Source organism: Rhincodon typus, chromosome 19 (genome assembly GCF_021869965.1).
Source record: "Rhincodon typus isolate 14 chromosome 19, sRhiTyp1.1, whole genome shotgun sequence".
Lineage (NCBI taxonomy): Eukaryota > Metazoa > Chordata > Chondrichthyes > Orectolobiformes > Rhincodontidae > Rhincodon > Rhincodon typus.
The window spans coordinates 18363538-18380527 of record NC_063350.1 but is presented as its reverse complement, the minus strand read 5'-3'; the positions used below and the strand labels follow the sequence as shown (position 1 = coordinate 18380527).

Here is a 16990-nt window from a genome sequence, read left to right as displayed (position 1 = left end):
ACCAGAATCTTCCTAAGATAGTCACTGTCTATCCTTACCTTGTTTTGTTTCTAAATACACAACACCAGGACACTAATTTAATTGAAATGTGCTACACTGTCACTTTTGTGGGACATTATTGTTTATACACTGGGGAGGCGATGGCCTAGTGGTATTATTGCTGGACTGTTAATCCAGAGACCCAGATAATGTTCTGGGGACCTGAGTTCAAATCATGTCACAGCAGATGGTGGAATTTGAATTCAATAAATATCTGGAATTAACAGTCTAATGATGACCGTGAATCCATTGTCAATTGTCAGAAAAACCCATCTGGTTCACTTATGTCCTTTAGGGAAGGAAACTGCCACCCTTACCTGGTCTGGCCTACATGTGACTCCAGACCCACAGCAATGTGGTTGACTCTTAAATGCTGTGTGGGCAATTCGGGATGGGCAATAAATGCTGCCTAGCCAGCGATGCCCTCGTCCTGTGAATGAATAAAGAAAAAAAAATACGGGTGCAAGGCCTATTTGGCTTTACTTTCTTCCCAAAGGAGAAATACAATAATGAAGAGGGTGGCTTCTTAAACCCATGCAATCCAATTTTCTGGCCCTAACCGAGTTTGGGTTCTGATTGCTTACAAATGTGTGTGGAGTTTTATTTTCATATTTGCAACAGCTTTGATATGAAGATGTGGTGGTTCATATAATATCTTGTCCGATTTTATTTTCAAGAAGGCAGCACTTTTCAAGAGTTTGAGGAGTTAGAAGAACTGATTGCAAAGCAGTTAAGCGTACAAGTACCTCAGGCAATTCTCTGAGTACTTTTTTATATGTTTTCTTCAGCTAATGCCAATGTCACAGAAAAAAAAAACAAGTGTAACTTCCTCTGAATCAAATTACTTTAGAAATTCCAAAGTAACTCCATGTGGACAAAACACTGGCAACATCAGCTTCTGCTGATTTAGCTAATATTTTCTGGTTGCAAAATATAGCCAATGCCACTTGAATTTCTGGTGTGCCTGCAGTGTGAAATCAATAAAGAGTATTGATGTTTATGAAAGTTGCTCATACTTAATCAAAGCACAATTAACCCAGTCAAGAGTCAAATGAACTACATATTGTATTCAGTGCAAAGATATGGAAATAGGTTCAGCAAATTATGTACTTCTGTAAGATTTTGCTCACATTTTTGCCAAATTAATTTTCCTCTATTTGGAAGGAGAGAAAAGAAACAATTTCTTTGTATACATTTAAAAGGAAAATGGAGAAAAGCTCTGTCACTTTCTCCAGATTCTGACTAAAAATCTATCCGGCACTTTCTGAATTTCAACACTTTCTTCATAATGGCTGACTAAAAACCTGCAGTACTCATATGAATGAATTTGTCATTCAGACTGGATCGTCAGTTATTTTCATGTTAACATTCACTTGAAACTTGGACAGAAATGGTTCATCGCAACATAATTCTTTCTTGTCCCTTTTATATCTTGCAGGGAAGGAGATTGGTGGTTAGCCCGTTCCCTCGCTACAGGAAATACTGGATATATTCCCAGCAATTATGTTGCACCTTCTGACTCCATTCAGGCTGAAGAGTAAATAATTTGCTTTAGAAATGATAAACTGTGTTTTTGATTATTCAAAACAACGTTCTTCTGAAGAGAAAAATGCTTGTGAAACCTTGCATTAATATTTTATGATTAGATCCTGCTTTATTTCCATTGTTTTATAAAATGTGATGATGCAGTAAGCAGTCCCCTCCTCCTCCTTCAGCTGCTGGCTAGACATTTGGCAGAGACCAGGCTCTTCTGCTTATCTGAATTCTGGACTGGCTATATGATGCCTGTCTCTCTCCATCAATTCTGCCAGGACTACAGTGGCATTACTCCAGCATGAAATCTGCATTCTCCACTATGATGTCCTTTTAAATAGATAGCCATCTCGAATTGATGGAACTATTTCCACACATTTTATTTAACGTTAAACAGCATTGTTTGGCTTTCTAGATATAAGCAGATAATGTTGACTTCAATTCAACAAAATAGACACATAAAGGGGAATGTCAAGTTTTGTTTGATCTCATTCCCAACTCTCTTCAAAACACTAGTTCAGGCTGAGTTACGGGTGATGACCGCTGCTCAGATACCGCATCCAAATTGTCTTTCCTTATCTGGAAGCTGAGTAGGTTATTTAACTGGAAGGTGGGGGGAGGGGGGTGAAGAGTGGCCTCCGTGGCTGATTTCAATCACAATCCTCCCCGCCCACTTATCCACTGTACATTCCAGATGCAGAATAGTGGCATTCCTCAGCTGGCTTTCAGGTTTTATGGCTCTTTTATCCTAGTGACAGATTTGCAGGTCCAGATCAAACCTGCAATTCTGCTGGTACAGTAAAGAGTTGGATTTAAAAGCAGTGTAATCACAGGTTCTAGTTCAACTGGAGTCTCCACAAATCCAAATCAAATGGCACCAATATAAATAGACACATATATGTTATCAGATTTACCGCATAACATTAACATCTATTGCTTAAGCATTATGTTGATAGTGCAATGATAGTGTGAAGGTCAAACATTGAATAGCATTAATCTAATTAAACCCCATGGCAAAATTGGAAGTGTTATAGAGGTGGCTTTTCCTGATATGAAATATTGCATGTTAATAGGTTAGCTCTGTTTATAACAGCTTTAACAAATGTGGAGCTGAGCTATATTAAATCCACTGCCCAGGTTGAACTTGCTGGTGTTAGCTCTTGGGGAGCAGCAATGACTGTATGGAGGAATCAAACAAGGTTCATGCTCCTGGCTATTATTTCATGACTTTTGCTGCAAAGTGTGTATTTGTGAACTTCATGTGAGGTTTGGATTAGATGTGATGCTTCACCACTGTTATCTACGATGTACTGGGCTTCACACTGGATATTGCCTTTTTAGCAGGCAAGGCAACTGATGAAGTAGTTTCAAATCTGGTGACTCTTACCAGAACTGTTAGCAGCGAGAAAAAAAGTGGTATTTATGCTTAAGCCGAAGTGGAGGGGTAGACGGGAAAGAGGAGAGGTGAGTGGATATGTGGAGATAGAGCCCAGAGACCGAGAGATATGAAAGGGGTAGGTAAACAAGGAGATTATGACCCCAAGCTTTCAGTTGCCTGAAAACGCACCAACATGTTCCCACGCCAACATTTCTGTCATAGACCTGCTACAGTACTCCAGCAAGCCTCAGCACAATCTTGAAGAACAACATCTAATTTTCTGCTTGGGGACCCTGCAGCCTATAGGGCTCAACAACGAGTTCAATAACTTTATAGCCGGATACCATCCTTCCATGATTTTTACCCACCCCATACCCGGTCCTGTTCTGACATGGGTTGCTTTTAGCACAACCATACATTCCATATACTCCTGGGTGCGTTATCACATTATAGAGGTTCCATTAAGTACAGCTCAGCCATTTTTTTATAGCTTGCCCCTTCTATCCTGCTCTTCACCCTTATTATCACTTCTCCAGCTTTTCTTCTGTCCTGGCCTGCTATCATTATCTCCTTATTAACTTAGTCCTTTCATATCTCCCTCTGTGGGCTCTGTCTGCACCTAACCCCCATTCACCAACACCCCCCATCCTGCACTTTGGCTTCAGCATAAATACCATTTCTTCCTAGCTGTTAACAGTTCTAATGAATAGTCACCAGACTCGAAACATTAACTCTGCTTTCTTCCCACAGTTGCTGTCAGACCTGCTGGGTTTCTCCAGTGATTTCTGATTCTGATTCAGATCTCTTTCCTGTATGATTATGAAGAAGTACTGGGGTTGTGGATGTACAGGATCATTTAGAAAAATGAAAGTCCCTCAAAAAACCAGAAGAGGCATTTTGGCACATCAGAGGTTAAACACACAGCTCAGTAAGCTGCAGCTTTTCAGTGATACAAATACAGCAGGTTATTGGTGCCTGCTCTAGTGCTAGCCTTGGTGGTAGTGCAACAAGGACGTAGTGAGGGTATCTGCAGCACAGGTCCTCAGAATGGCAACGATTGAACGCTTCCTACGATGCTGGTGAAGACATTATAGTCTGATCTGTAGAGAGTAAAATTTATGCTCCAATATATTTCCAAATTATGTACAGAGACAGGCAACCTCCTGAATTATTGAAGTAGCTATTGCAGGGGGCATATGCATTATTGATGGTATGGGGGTCTGCTTGTAGGGCATGGATGGTCATTTTGACACACAGATGAGAGAGATGAGAACGTTCAGATCAATCTGTAAAATACAAAAAGAATTTAAATGGGTTTCAATGTTAAACAGGCAGCTTATGTTGTTGATGGCAGAATTGTGAAAATATGATACGGTGACATAGATAACGTGGGCCTATTAATACGCAAACACAACCACTGCCACCTCAGTGATTATCATAAGCAACTCAAAATCCATTGTTAAGTATTAACATTTACCCGATTTAATCATATCAGATTACTTTGCCCAAATTGCACAGACTATAGGTTAGAAAGCACAGGGCTAGATGCAGAAGGAGTAACAACTGGAGTTTCTGTCACCTTTTTAATATTGCAGCATTATCATATTTTGAATGAGAGAAATTACCACACTGCTCTACCCTAATCCCATTCCCAAGGAGATCTGGGGACATGACATGAAAAATGCAGGTAATATTGGGCTAAGGTACTACAGCTGACTTGGAGGTAGAGTAGAGTAGCTGGCACTTTAAAGAAGCTCAGATGCCTCATCACAAATAGTTTGATGCTTTGTAAAGTAATTATAAATGATTTTGATAGAACAAGAGGCTGTGGACTTGTCTTCCTCTGTTTATATCCTGAGGGACATCTCAAAGTGCTTCAGAGTTGGTGAATTATTTTTAAACTGTAGCAATTTTTATTATGTAGGTACATGTGGCAGCAGACACGTGAACAACAATGACCACAAATACGATTAGATTAATGGCCAGTTGATCATGTGGGTTAAAGGCTAAATGTTGGCCGAGACCTGACGCGAATAGCACTTATCTTGACTTTTGACCATATTAACAGGCAGAGCACTAGGTCAATGACTCATCTGAAAGACCACATCTCTGAAAATGCAGCACTCCTTGAGTACTGTGCTTAAATGTCATCTTAGATTATGTGCTTACATCTGGAGATGTACTTGGACGTAACATTTGGAAGATTGATTTTTTAAAAAAAATTACGCATGAAAGCCTGAAACTTCCCACGTACCAAATAGACTAAAAGCATCCCAAGCTTGGCGCCTCTGAAATGCATGCAGAGGATCATGAAAAAAAGTCATTCGGCCCATCTATCCCATTCATTCTGCACAATTAACTAAGGGATTAGCTGGCATATATCCTAGTGACTGCCTGGGAAGAGTCCTGAGAGGAAATTCTCCAATAACAAGGTTAATGGAAAAGCCAGTGTCCATACAAAGTGCAACTTGCCTTGCATAAAATTGCTGTTGACATTTTTGTTAACATAACAAATTTATGGACAGTAGTAGTATTACTGTTCTGAGAGAGAAAAAAAAATTCATACTCAAGAGAAATGTTTCCTGATTTAAAAAATAATTGCGAGAGCTAAGACCAGTATAACCTTAAAATTTAGTGGATAATGTGCTGTTTTTGAATAATCAATTATTCAATTATTGCTTATTAAAAGAAGCTTTGAATGGTTTCTGCTCATCGCTTAGAGATACTTTTGAATATGCAGCAAAATAGAGTGGAGGGGAGCAGGTTGGTTGTAAAAGTAATCAGTGAACATCATTCAATCCTGCTTTATCTCTGTTACTGCTGACACCTTGTTTTAGTGTTCTTCTGAGTAGGTTTGGTTCTGGCTAGTGAGTCAGCTTTAGGAAATGCATAGAAATTTTGTGTTTATGCTTAATTTCTCCAAATGATGGCCATTTTTATTGACTACTATTGTTTCAGGTGGTACTTTGGGAAGATTACTCGAAGAGAATCGGAGCGAATGTTACTAAGTCCTGAAAATCCTCGTGGTACCTTTTTGGTCAGGGAGAGTGAGACCACAAAAGGTAATTATCACTGAAAATTAAGTGAATTAAATTCCTTTTATCATCTGAATAAAGTGGATGCCTGATCTTTGCGTCCTACTAGCTCAGACTGTCACAATTGATTTTATTTTTGTTATGGCGTGGTACGCACAGCCCTTACGCATGAAATGTTTCAGCGCATTAATGTGCAATGGAACAAGTCAGTTTAAATCTGCAGTTTTCCACATGTCGGGTTTTTTGTCTTAACAATACCTTTAGGGAGCTGAACTGAAGTCAGTTGAAATCTATTCATCACTGAAGCTGAAAAATTGGAAGGGAGATTTCTGAAGGATGTTCTTGTACATCTATAACTGAGTGACTTAATGAAGAGGTTTTGGAGCAAGTCTTTTTAGCCTCTGAAATGGTATTATTCTTTGGGGTGATTGAAGGATGAGCAGCAAATATGGGTTGTTGCGCTGTCTGATTTCTCACTGGCTCAGAAGGGTTTCTCAACTCTCAATCTCAACCAGGACATGGCTTTTATTCAGTATCACAGGTTGAAGGTTTCAGCGTGCAGTAATTGGGCAAAAGGGTTGGCCATTCAATGCTCACTACGGACCAGTCATTATTTCAGAAAGAAAAGATTGGTGAAGCCAGTGATTAAACAGCCAACTGGTGACTGAAGCAATAAAATCCAACCTAGATGGGACAAAATGAAGCTGCATGGTCCTGAAGCGGTGGCTGTACTATTTTTGGAGATTGCCATGTTGTCTTTCCAGTAGCATCAATGTTTTGACAAATCGTTCTGCAACAAGCTGTGAGCAGTGCTCAACTACACCTGAAATTAGAGAATGAATCTCAATGAAATAGCTGCCAGTGAAGTTGAGGGGTCAAGGGAAGAGAGGAAGGCTGCAAATGAATTGATTTGTGCACAAATTTTCTGACTGTGTATGTGTGGCGTTGGGGGTGGGGTGGGGGGACGGGGTGGGTGGGTGGCGACAGTGGTTGTGTAGATTGCAGTTCACCGTTATTAACAATTGCAAGTCTGACTTTCAGTGGTTTACAACCTTGGTACTCGCAAGTAAACATTTCCAATTTGCTGCAACAATGTGAATTGCAATTTGTCTGAAGTGAATGAAAGTGCAGAGGAATTCTTTGTTCCCAAGCTCCTATGAGTAGTGTGCAAGAATGTAGGATGTGGAAAGTGGTGCCCTCAGGCTGTGTGTTGACAGCTTCTGTCCACCGCATTCCTTTTACATCAGTGTTCCTTTGTAAAGAGTAGATGTGCGTAATATAGTGATTAAATGAACAATGTTACACAGAAACTGTTCGCAGGAAAGAAACAAAAAGCTCTCCTGTCTTGACGCATAGAATGCATCCCATTTCTTATACTTTTATGTATCAATTTACAAACGACACAAAAAAAGCCATCTGGGACTTGAACTGTTCCGTTGGCTTCAGGATAGAGCTTTGAAATATTGTTGTAAGCAGCTTATCAACACAGCATCATGAGGGCAAAATTCATGGGAGGGAAACCCAGTTACACTCCATTCTTGATATTGCGCTACCATCTGATGCAACACAAAATTGATAGTTACAGCCAGGTGTCCTAAACAAAGTGGGTCTTATGTTTGAAGTGAAGGTATAACGGAGTTATGTTGGATGGAGCAACTGCAAAGAGTGTATAAGGATCACATTGCATTGATCTCACCATTGCAAGACCTTGTTTTAAAAATGTATCATTTTGAAGTTGAAAAACTTAGGTTTTGAAGCAACAATGCCATTGTTGAGTTGTGATTACAATAATGATATCATCCATTGAGAACAAAACGTACACCTCCAGCTTGTAACAATACTGAAGCCTTTTACATATCGAGCCCTGGGTAAAACTCTACATTCCTGGATTGGATTCAGAGGATTTGTTTTATCAAAATTAAACAGCTTGTTTCATTCAATAAAAAGCATAAGAAGTGAAAGGCCAAGGTCATTATTGAAAATGCTGAAGTTGTTTGTTAAGGTCGGACATCTGTATCTCAGAGAGAGGAATTGTGAGATACAGTCAGAATGAGAAATCCCACTGTGGCCAGAGGCAGAGCAGTGTGAAAAGTAGGTCACTGAATAGATAAAAGCTAGTTCTTTGGCACAGCACAACAGACAGACTTCAGATCCCAGCAGTACGTTAAATGATCAGAACGCATTAAGTACCACACACAAAACTGTAATCCTTCACTGTGTAAAATAGCTAAGTAAATCAGATAGTTAGTTAATTGGTTGTAGCATTGCAGCTTTATCTGCAGCTCAAGTAAATGGAGGATTTTCAGTCCAGTACTCAACGCTGCATTTCAGAAATAAATGTGGAAATTTGTTTTCATGCTGATTACTTACTGGTGTTAGCCTGCAAAATGAACAAAGAATGTTAAAATCATTAAAAGGACTGTCTGCAGAGGATAACTGATGAGGGCATTGAACCAGGAAACAAAGTCTTGGGGAATAAACTACAGAACACTTTTGTCATGTATAGGGAAATGGGAGTGCAGCTAATCCTGAGAGATCACTGGGGAAGCATCTGGTGAGAGATGGGGAGAAACTACTTAGTGCACGCAAAGATCAAACAGAGAGTGGTGCATGTACGGAACAGGCTGCTGGAGAATGTGGTTGAGGCAACATGTAAAAAAACATTCAGATAAGTACATGGATGAGAGGAGTTTAGAGGGATATGGATCAAATGCGGGCAATTGGAAGTAGATGAGTGGGCGCCTTAGTCAGCATAGACAGTTTGGGCCAAAGGGCCTGTTTCCATGCTGTGTTACTCTATGATTCTATCACCTTCAGTTTGAAAGTCATAGCATATTGTAGTGTGGGGGAGAAATGGGATGTGAAAAGGAGATGAAGTGTGAGGATACATTCATCTGCAATTGATTCAGCCACTTCATTCACTTCTAGCTCAGCAGTTTTCCATTGGGATCAGGACATGCAAGTTAGCTCCTGCCGTGCCCCACCTTGTGCTGCTGGGGTCGGTGTGCGGATGCTGTATATTTGGGTAATGTTGGTTGTTTGTACACTGTATTGTGTTCCAGCTTGGGATTTGACTTTGGGACCAGCAACAGTGTGAAGTGTGGGAAGATGAAGTGACACATGAATATAGCATATGAGTTCTGATTGAAAGACATTGTTGTCAATTTCTTTTCCTTTATTCATTTACGAGATGAGGGATTATTGCCCATCCCTCATTGCCCACTCGGCAGTTAAGAGTCAACCAAATTGCTGTGGGTCTGGAGTCACATGTAGGCCAGACCAGGTAAGGACTGCAGTTTCCTTACCTAAAGGGCACTAGTGAACCAGATGGGTTTTTCCAACAATCAGCAATGGATTCATGGTCATCATTAGACTCTTAATTCCAGATATTTTATTGAATTCAAATTTCACCATCTGCCGTGGCAGAATTCGAAGCCAGATTCCCAGAACATTATCTGGGTCTCTGGATTAACAGGCCAGCGATAATACCACTAGGCCATTGCCTCCCTGATGACGTTGATGATAATGTTGTAGTAATTTAAGGAATATCTGCAGTTCATGGAGTAGCTGGTAGGAAAAAAGAGGTTGAGGCTGTGCAATCATGTGAGGCTAGTAAACTAGTGTCACTGCTTCTAGATCCTCAGGATTAGACTCTAGCATTGACCTCCATGTTTAACTGCACACATTGCCTTTGGAATACATGTCTGGAAGGCCTCCAAACTCCAATGGATATAGGGGATCGTGACTATTTTTCACCAACCACCAGCTCATTCCATTCAAGAATGAGATGAGAAATGTTTTAATCTAAGAGGTTTATGACGCTTTGAAATTCTCTTCCTTACAGAGCAATGCGGGCAGGGTTACTGAATATTTTTAAGGCAGATGGAAATAGATTCTTAACTAACAAGGAAGTCAAAACTTATAGGGGACGGGTGGGAATGGAGCCGTCAGCCATAATCTTATTAAAAGGTGGAGCAGCCTCAAGAGCCTCCATCTTTGGAGCCTGCTGTTTGCCAAGTAGTCATTATTGTTTGCCACATCAGATTCACTTTTCACATGATTCCTAGCATGTGTTCCATTCGTAATGCACCGCCCCTTTAAGAAATGCAGTCTAAATATAAGCCATGTAAACTGGCAGTGCGTTAAATGTTGGGATCCTTGCTGATGCATGCTGCCAATTAACAGTGTGGTTTGTGTTGATTATACACAGCAATTATTCTAATAAGTAACCAGCACAGAGTTAGCTGCATTTCAATCAATGGGTGGAGGTTAATTACACATTGTGAAAGACATGCCCATTTTCAGGACCTATCCGATTTTTTTTCCTTTTCATTTGTGGGAGTTTAGTATCCATAGCTAATTGCCCTTGAGAAAGTGGTGGTGGTGAGCTGCTGCAGTCCTCCAGGTGTAGGTATAGCGATAGTAGTGTTAATGGGAGAGTTATAGAATCATAGGATCAGACAGTACAGAGGAGGTCCTTCAGCCAATCAAGTTTGTACCACTGAAGCTACTTTAAATCTATACTAGTCCCACGTTCCAGCACTTGGCCCATACCTTCGAATGTATTGACATTTCAAGTGCTCATCCAAGTAGCTTTTAAAGATTGTTGATATTGAAGGATTCGTTGAGTGTCATGCCATTGGACATTAAGGGGCAATAATTAGATGTACTTGTTGAAGATAGTCATTGACTAGCACTTGTCTGGTGCAAATATCACTTGGCATTTATCAGCCCAGGTGGTTATTGACCAAATCTTGTTGTTTATGGACAACACCTGAGGCATCGCGAATGTGCTGAATATTCTGCAGTAGTCAGCAAAATCCCCACTTTTGATCTTATGACTTTGGTAAGCCGATCAAGGGTTATGGGGATTTGGCAGGAGATTAGGGCGAAGAAACATATCAACCACAATCAAATGACAGAGTAGACTCGATGGGCTGAATAGCCTAATTCTACTCCAATAGCTTATGGCCTTATGATGGAGTGAAGATCACAGATGAAGCAGCTGAAGGTTATTGAGCCGAGGGTGCTACCCTGAGGAATCTGAAGGGCTCTTGTGATGCGGTGGCAGTGTCCCTACGACCAGGAGACCCAGGGTCAAGACCCTACCTGCTTCAAAGATAAGTAATAACATCTCTGAACAGGTCAATTAGAAGATTTTAACCCTGAGAAACTCCTGCAGAGATACCCTGGTCTGAGGTGATTGCAGTGCAATAGTTATAATAGCCTTCTTTTATGCGAGATATGACACTAATCAGTGGAGAACGTTTCCTGGATTCCAAATGATTTTCTTTTAGCTAGGATTCCTTGATGTCATGCCCTCAGTCAAATGCTGTTTTGATGCCCATGGTAGTCATTTTCACCTCACCTGTGGAGTTCACCTCTGTCTATGTTTTGACTAAGACAGTAATGAGGTCAGGAGTTTGTGGCCCAACCAGAATCCAAACTGAGTATTGGTGAGCAGGATATTCCCTTTCAAGTGCATCTTGATGACACTGTCAATGTGTCCCATTGCTGATGATTGAGAGTAGACTGATGAAGTGATAATTGACTGTGGTGGAATTGTCCCCCTTCTTGTGTACAGACAGCTTTAAACTGCTCTCCTGCATTGGATTTGATTGAATCTGTAAGATTACTGACATGAAAACTGGCTTTGTTTGTTGAAACACTTTTAATTCATTCACTGGATGTGGTGTTGTTAACAAAGCTGGCATTTGTTGATTGTCCTTTATAAATTAGTGATAATCCTCCTTCTTGAGTATACTGGAAAGGCTTTCTGAACCATTTCAACTGAAGAATCAAACACATTGCTAAGAGTCACATGGGGATCACACCACATAAGGATGGCAACTGTCCTTCACTAAAGGACAAAAGCAAACCAAACTGGTTGACATGATAATCCAACAGTTTGAAGGTTACCAGTACTGATACTGTTCTAGTTTCAAATTCAGATTCTCCTTCTGCCCAGTGAGATTTGAACATTATCATTAGATGAGTGGTTTTGATTACTACATGAGTAGTATAACCATCTTACTTTCAGACCCATTTGAGGGTCGATACTATGCTTTAACAAAAATATGCTGTAATCACTTTAAGTATTTGTCAAGAGTTCAGTGCTGATTTAACTGACACAAAGATTGGATGCTTAGAGGACAGGTTCAATGGGGAAGGAAGGCACAATATATGCAATTATTGTGCACAGTTCAGGTTGAAGCCCAGGATATGGGAATGGAAGACTCATATGATAGGCATGAGACTTAATGACTACTGAGAAAGATAGAGTAAGAGAGGGTGCACATGTCAGATACATGGTGGGCTTAATTACAAGTCCTGAGGCCAGTGTGCTGCTAGTGAGAAAAAGAAATGAGACAGGGTTATGTCAAAACTTAAATTGGCAAACATGTTACATGACTAGGGTTGTCTCTGCCCCCCAAAACTTGTTCAAAACAGCTGAAATCAGCAATAATAGTCGCGTCTGTGTGACTCTCGGTGCTGTCTAGTTCTGCAACTATAGTAAGAAAGGAAGTTGGATATTGGATCCTTTATGATATGTTTTCATAGGTTCTTCCCTTTTTAAATGTCATACAGTTTAGTCTTTAAAGTGAGAAGTAACATCGGGGAAAAGGTGCATGCTATTTAAGTTTAATATATTGTAAGATTTGCAATACTTGGTAGGGGGAGGGGTGACCAATTGGATGCCTATTTCTTTTTAACAGCCCACGTGCAAGCCTGTACAATTCTTAGTTTACTGAAAAGTCTTCCACTGATGCAAGATATTGATTTTTTAGACTATATTTGTGCAAAGCAATATAGCATGAAATTCAGCACATCAGGCCTTGGAATTCTTGAAGAATGCAGAGGTCTTTGAACCAGGAGCGAAGCCAATTTGTATACAAGTCAAATTCCAGCCTGAATCAAAAGTTTATCCAAGTCCCAGTTTATTTTATGGAGTGGTGCGGTAGGTCCTTTTCTATGCAAGTCATGTCTATCTATAAATTTGTTTCAGTCTTGCATAGACATTGTTGATGGGTCATAACATCGCTGCACTGAAGCTGCATTTTTTTTTAAGGATATTGGAACATTCCAACCATAATTCTCTGAGTTAGGAATCTAGTCTTTGATATGGTCAGATGATCAAAATATCCTATAGTTCCTCAAATATCCTTGTTATTTCCCTTGTCTTCTCCACTTCCTGAGTCAATTAATTTCACTGGGATATCAATGTGTCAGTATGGAAAACACTCCAGTAGCTCAGCTAAATGGCCACTCTACACCTGTGAACCTAAACAGTGAATGTTGGGAGACCATGGAGGGAAGGCACCACAGCTGAATCCAGCAAGATCCAGATTGATGACACAATTGCCAATTTCCAGCATTGGACACTAGACTAGTGGTCCAGTGATTTGGTTACCTCCAGCCTCCTCCCGGGACCTCCGTCCCTAGCCCCACAATACCTCCTTTACCATCCCAGTTCATTCTCTCTGTATGATCCAGTGGCATAGTGATATTAAGCTGTTGGGAAGGGGAAGTTAACTTAATATTATCTGATTGACAACTGTACGTATTTCTAGTTCACAGTAACATCATACTACATATAATATGCATTCTAAAAGAATAAATATTAGTGAGCCATACGTGGATTGTAAGTTGCACTGCAAAATTATGGTGGCTTCAGATAGATAATGTACAGTACTGTTGGGCAGTGGTTCTTAAATTTTCTTGACTATTCAAGCCTTCAATTCACCAAGCTATACAAAGATCCCTGCGATCTTCATTCTTCTTTAAGTTCTTCAAGTGGCTGGTATTTAGCAAACCCAGTAGCACACGTATCCACCTTGAAAATTTGTAAAATTCGACGAACAGCTTCAATAGTGTCTACACCAAATCCTCCTAACCCCAAAGTCCTCAGCCAGTCCTGATATGTGAAACCAAGTAGCCACACTCATGTTTTTGTATCAATTATATATTCTTTTCTGACCCCCAAAATATAAGTGCCCTATCCCTCCCTCAGCAAGTATGAACCAGCAAAAGCTACGTGTTTCCCAATCTTAAGTGAATTGCTAACTGGCAGAGTTCTGTATGAAAGGTGACAACTTGCATGCAAATCTTCACAGGTTAAAAGTTTGATGCATTTTGGCATGGCATTGACAAAATCCACCTTTGGGTGCGAGAAATTGGTTTGCCAGCACCACAATTGGCACACTAACAGGGCAGAAGGAGCACACAAATCATCGATGGTTGGCACTTGGTAGATATGGAAAAAATCCCTTAAAGCTTAACAGAGTTTGTATCAACTTTTGTGGCTTGGCTTAATTCAGAATTTAAACCATATCAATATTCATGCATCCTCAGGGACAGTTTTCCATGTCAGTCGTATGGAGTCTGGTGTTTTAGTTGGAATTTCCTGTACATATACTATTTTGTGGCTGTATTAGGAAAATGGCTCATAGTTATGAGTTTTGTTTTCTGTTACCTAAAAGCCAAAATATACCAAGCTTGGTTAGTTTTGCAGCCTGAAAAGTCCAAGAATTTAAGCTATTTTTTTGGGGGGGTCTTCGGAGTTGTTTTTGACTGCTTGATGTAATGCAAGTGTAGAAAGTTACAGGATGGACAGGGACCATTCACTTATCATGTTGCTGCTGCCACCAACTAAGCAGGTAATGACAAAAGCTGTGATTGCCTCAAGCTAGAGCAGCAACAGAGCCAGGTATTGCATTGTGAGGGAAGGTATCGGCTCAGGGGTCCTGCTCTTACAAAAGCCAAATGCAAACAGATAAAGCAGGAAACGCTCAGCTGGGCTGACAGCATCTGTGAAGCCGCAATGGTGGAACCTTCTTTGTCAGGCAGGTGTCAAAAAGTGATGTGTCAACAAAGCAAGGGTGACGTGAGGAAACTGTTTCTCACACAGCAAGCAGTTAGGATATGCAAGGCACTGCCTGGAAATGTGGTGGAGGCAGGTTCAAATGAAGCATTCAAATGGGCATTGGATGATAGTTTGAATAGAAGTGGTGTGCAGGGGCATGGGGAAAAGGCAGGAGATTGGCATTAAGAAGTAGAACTGGAGCAGGTATACAGGGCTGAATGGCATCCTTCTCCGCCTTAATACCTCTGTGATTCAACCCTGTCTACACACGTGATGCAACACCCACGCTAATTTATAGATGGACGACAGCTGGGCCATGTGTCTACTGGCACTTGCATGGACACCTGCAGGTTTTCCTCCTCACTGAGGACCCCTGGATAGAACATTTTAGCTGCTTGAGGCTGCTGAACCAATCAGAGGCCAGCAGCTCTAGAGACGGCAGCATAATAGAGGAGGTGGTGGCTACTGCCAGCACAGCATCCCTGGACTCCGAAGATGTGTCAGTGATCATGGACAGAGTATGTGTTAGTGGAACTGTCTTGCAGGGAGAGTGGGCCCTTGAGGTCAGAATCAAGCACATTCCCATTCCATGTCTATGCCCTTGATCAGACAGAAATTAATGTGGATGTGGGAACTCCAGCCACTCACATCTCACTGGGCAGTTGGGCTGCTTGTTCCATGTCCCACTTGGAGCCTAGAAAATTTCAGCGCACGCAGGAATAGGGCCTTAGGTGATCCTTAATCAACCAATTAATTGATCGCAAGGCTCCTAACTGAAATCAGAATGGGAAGGTTGCTCATGGGCTACCTGTCATTTTTCCCAGGCTGTTTATAAAATTTCCCAAGGCTGCCCCTCTACTTTTATACAGGCCAGAGGATCCTGAAGAATGTTTCCGGTCTGTGACCTTACATCAAACTGGGATTAATTAAATGTTCACTTTTTAAAAAAATTTTACACAGGATGTGTGCATTCCTGGAGAACAGCATTTACTTCCCATTCCCCAATAAGCTTTGAGAAGGCGGTGGTTATGCTGCCGTCTCTGGAGCTGCTGGCCCCTGATTGGTTCAGCAGCCTCAAGCAGCTAAAATGTTCTATCCAGGGGTCCTCAGTGAGGAGGAAAACCTGCAGGTATCCATGCAAGTGCCAGTAGACACATGGCCCAGCTGTCGTCCATCTATAAATTAGCGTGGGTGTTGCATCACGTGTGTAGACAGGGTTGAATCACAGAGGTATTAAGGCGGAGAAGGAAGGCCTTCTCGAACTGCTGCAATCCATGTCAGAAGGCAGACCAGTGGTGCTGTTAGAGATGGAGTTCCAGGATTTTGCCCCAGCAACAGTGAAGGAAAGATGATGTAGTTCCAAATCAGGATGGAGGGATACTTTCAGCAGATAGTGTTCTCATATATCTGCTACCCTTGTTTTTCTAGATGATGCAGGCTGTGGATTTGGAAGGTGTTATCAAAGGAACCTTGATGAGATGCTACAGTACAAATGGTGCATGCTCCTGCCACTGTGTGTAGTGGTGGAGGGAATGGATATTGAATGGGGTGCATGGTTGACAGTCAAGTAGGCTGCATTGTCCTCCATGGCCTGTGGCGTGTCCAGTTCAGTTTCTAGCTAGTGGTAATCCCCAGGATGCTGATAATAAGAGATTTCAGCAATAGCAATCCATTGAATATCAAGGGAAGATGGTGGATTCTCCATTGTTGGAGATGGTCCTTGCCTGGCACTTGTCTGGCACGTATTATTTCGAAAATGTGAAGGTAAAAAGAGCGTAAGGGAAAGTTTGTGATTAGGTATAGGGCAAAAGAAGTTAAATGATAGAATATTTTATGGTGTAAGACTGTATTGAATGGTAATGGGAGAAGTAAAGGAACAGATGTTGTGTGTAGTGGAGGTGTGAAACTACATTTGCTTGCATTATGATAATGTTTGCTGGAAACAGTGTTTGTATGGACATTGGCTAAGGACACAACTTAACCTGTCTGTGATGTTACTCATCCGTCAATTAACTAACACACTGGTACTCATTATCTAGGTCTACATCTAAACAATGCCCACTTAAGCTATATCGCCTCCACCCAAAACTATGACCACTTCAACCTCTACTGCTGAGCTGCAGTATGCAGACAACACTTGCA

At 41.1% G+C, this 16990-nt stretch overlaps 1 protein-coding gene across 2 annotated transcripts in view; it reads left to right on the top strand.

Annotated features, from left to right (window-relative positions):
- Nucleotides 1–16990, top strand: part of LOC109921818 (proto-oncogene tyrosine-protein kinase Src) — a 151414-nt gene that overhangs the window by 106245 nt on the left and 28179 nt on the right. For both annotated transcript variants that reach the window (XM_048608277.1, XM_048608279.1), the window contains exons 4-5: nt 1478–1576; nt 5909–6012. In XM_048608277.1, coding sequence (XP_048464234.1) covers nt 1478–1576; nt 5909–6012 — 203 coding nt within the window. The remainder of the gene's footprint in view (nt 1–1477; nt 1577–5908; nt 6013–16990) is intronic.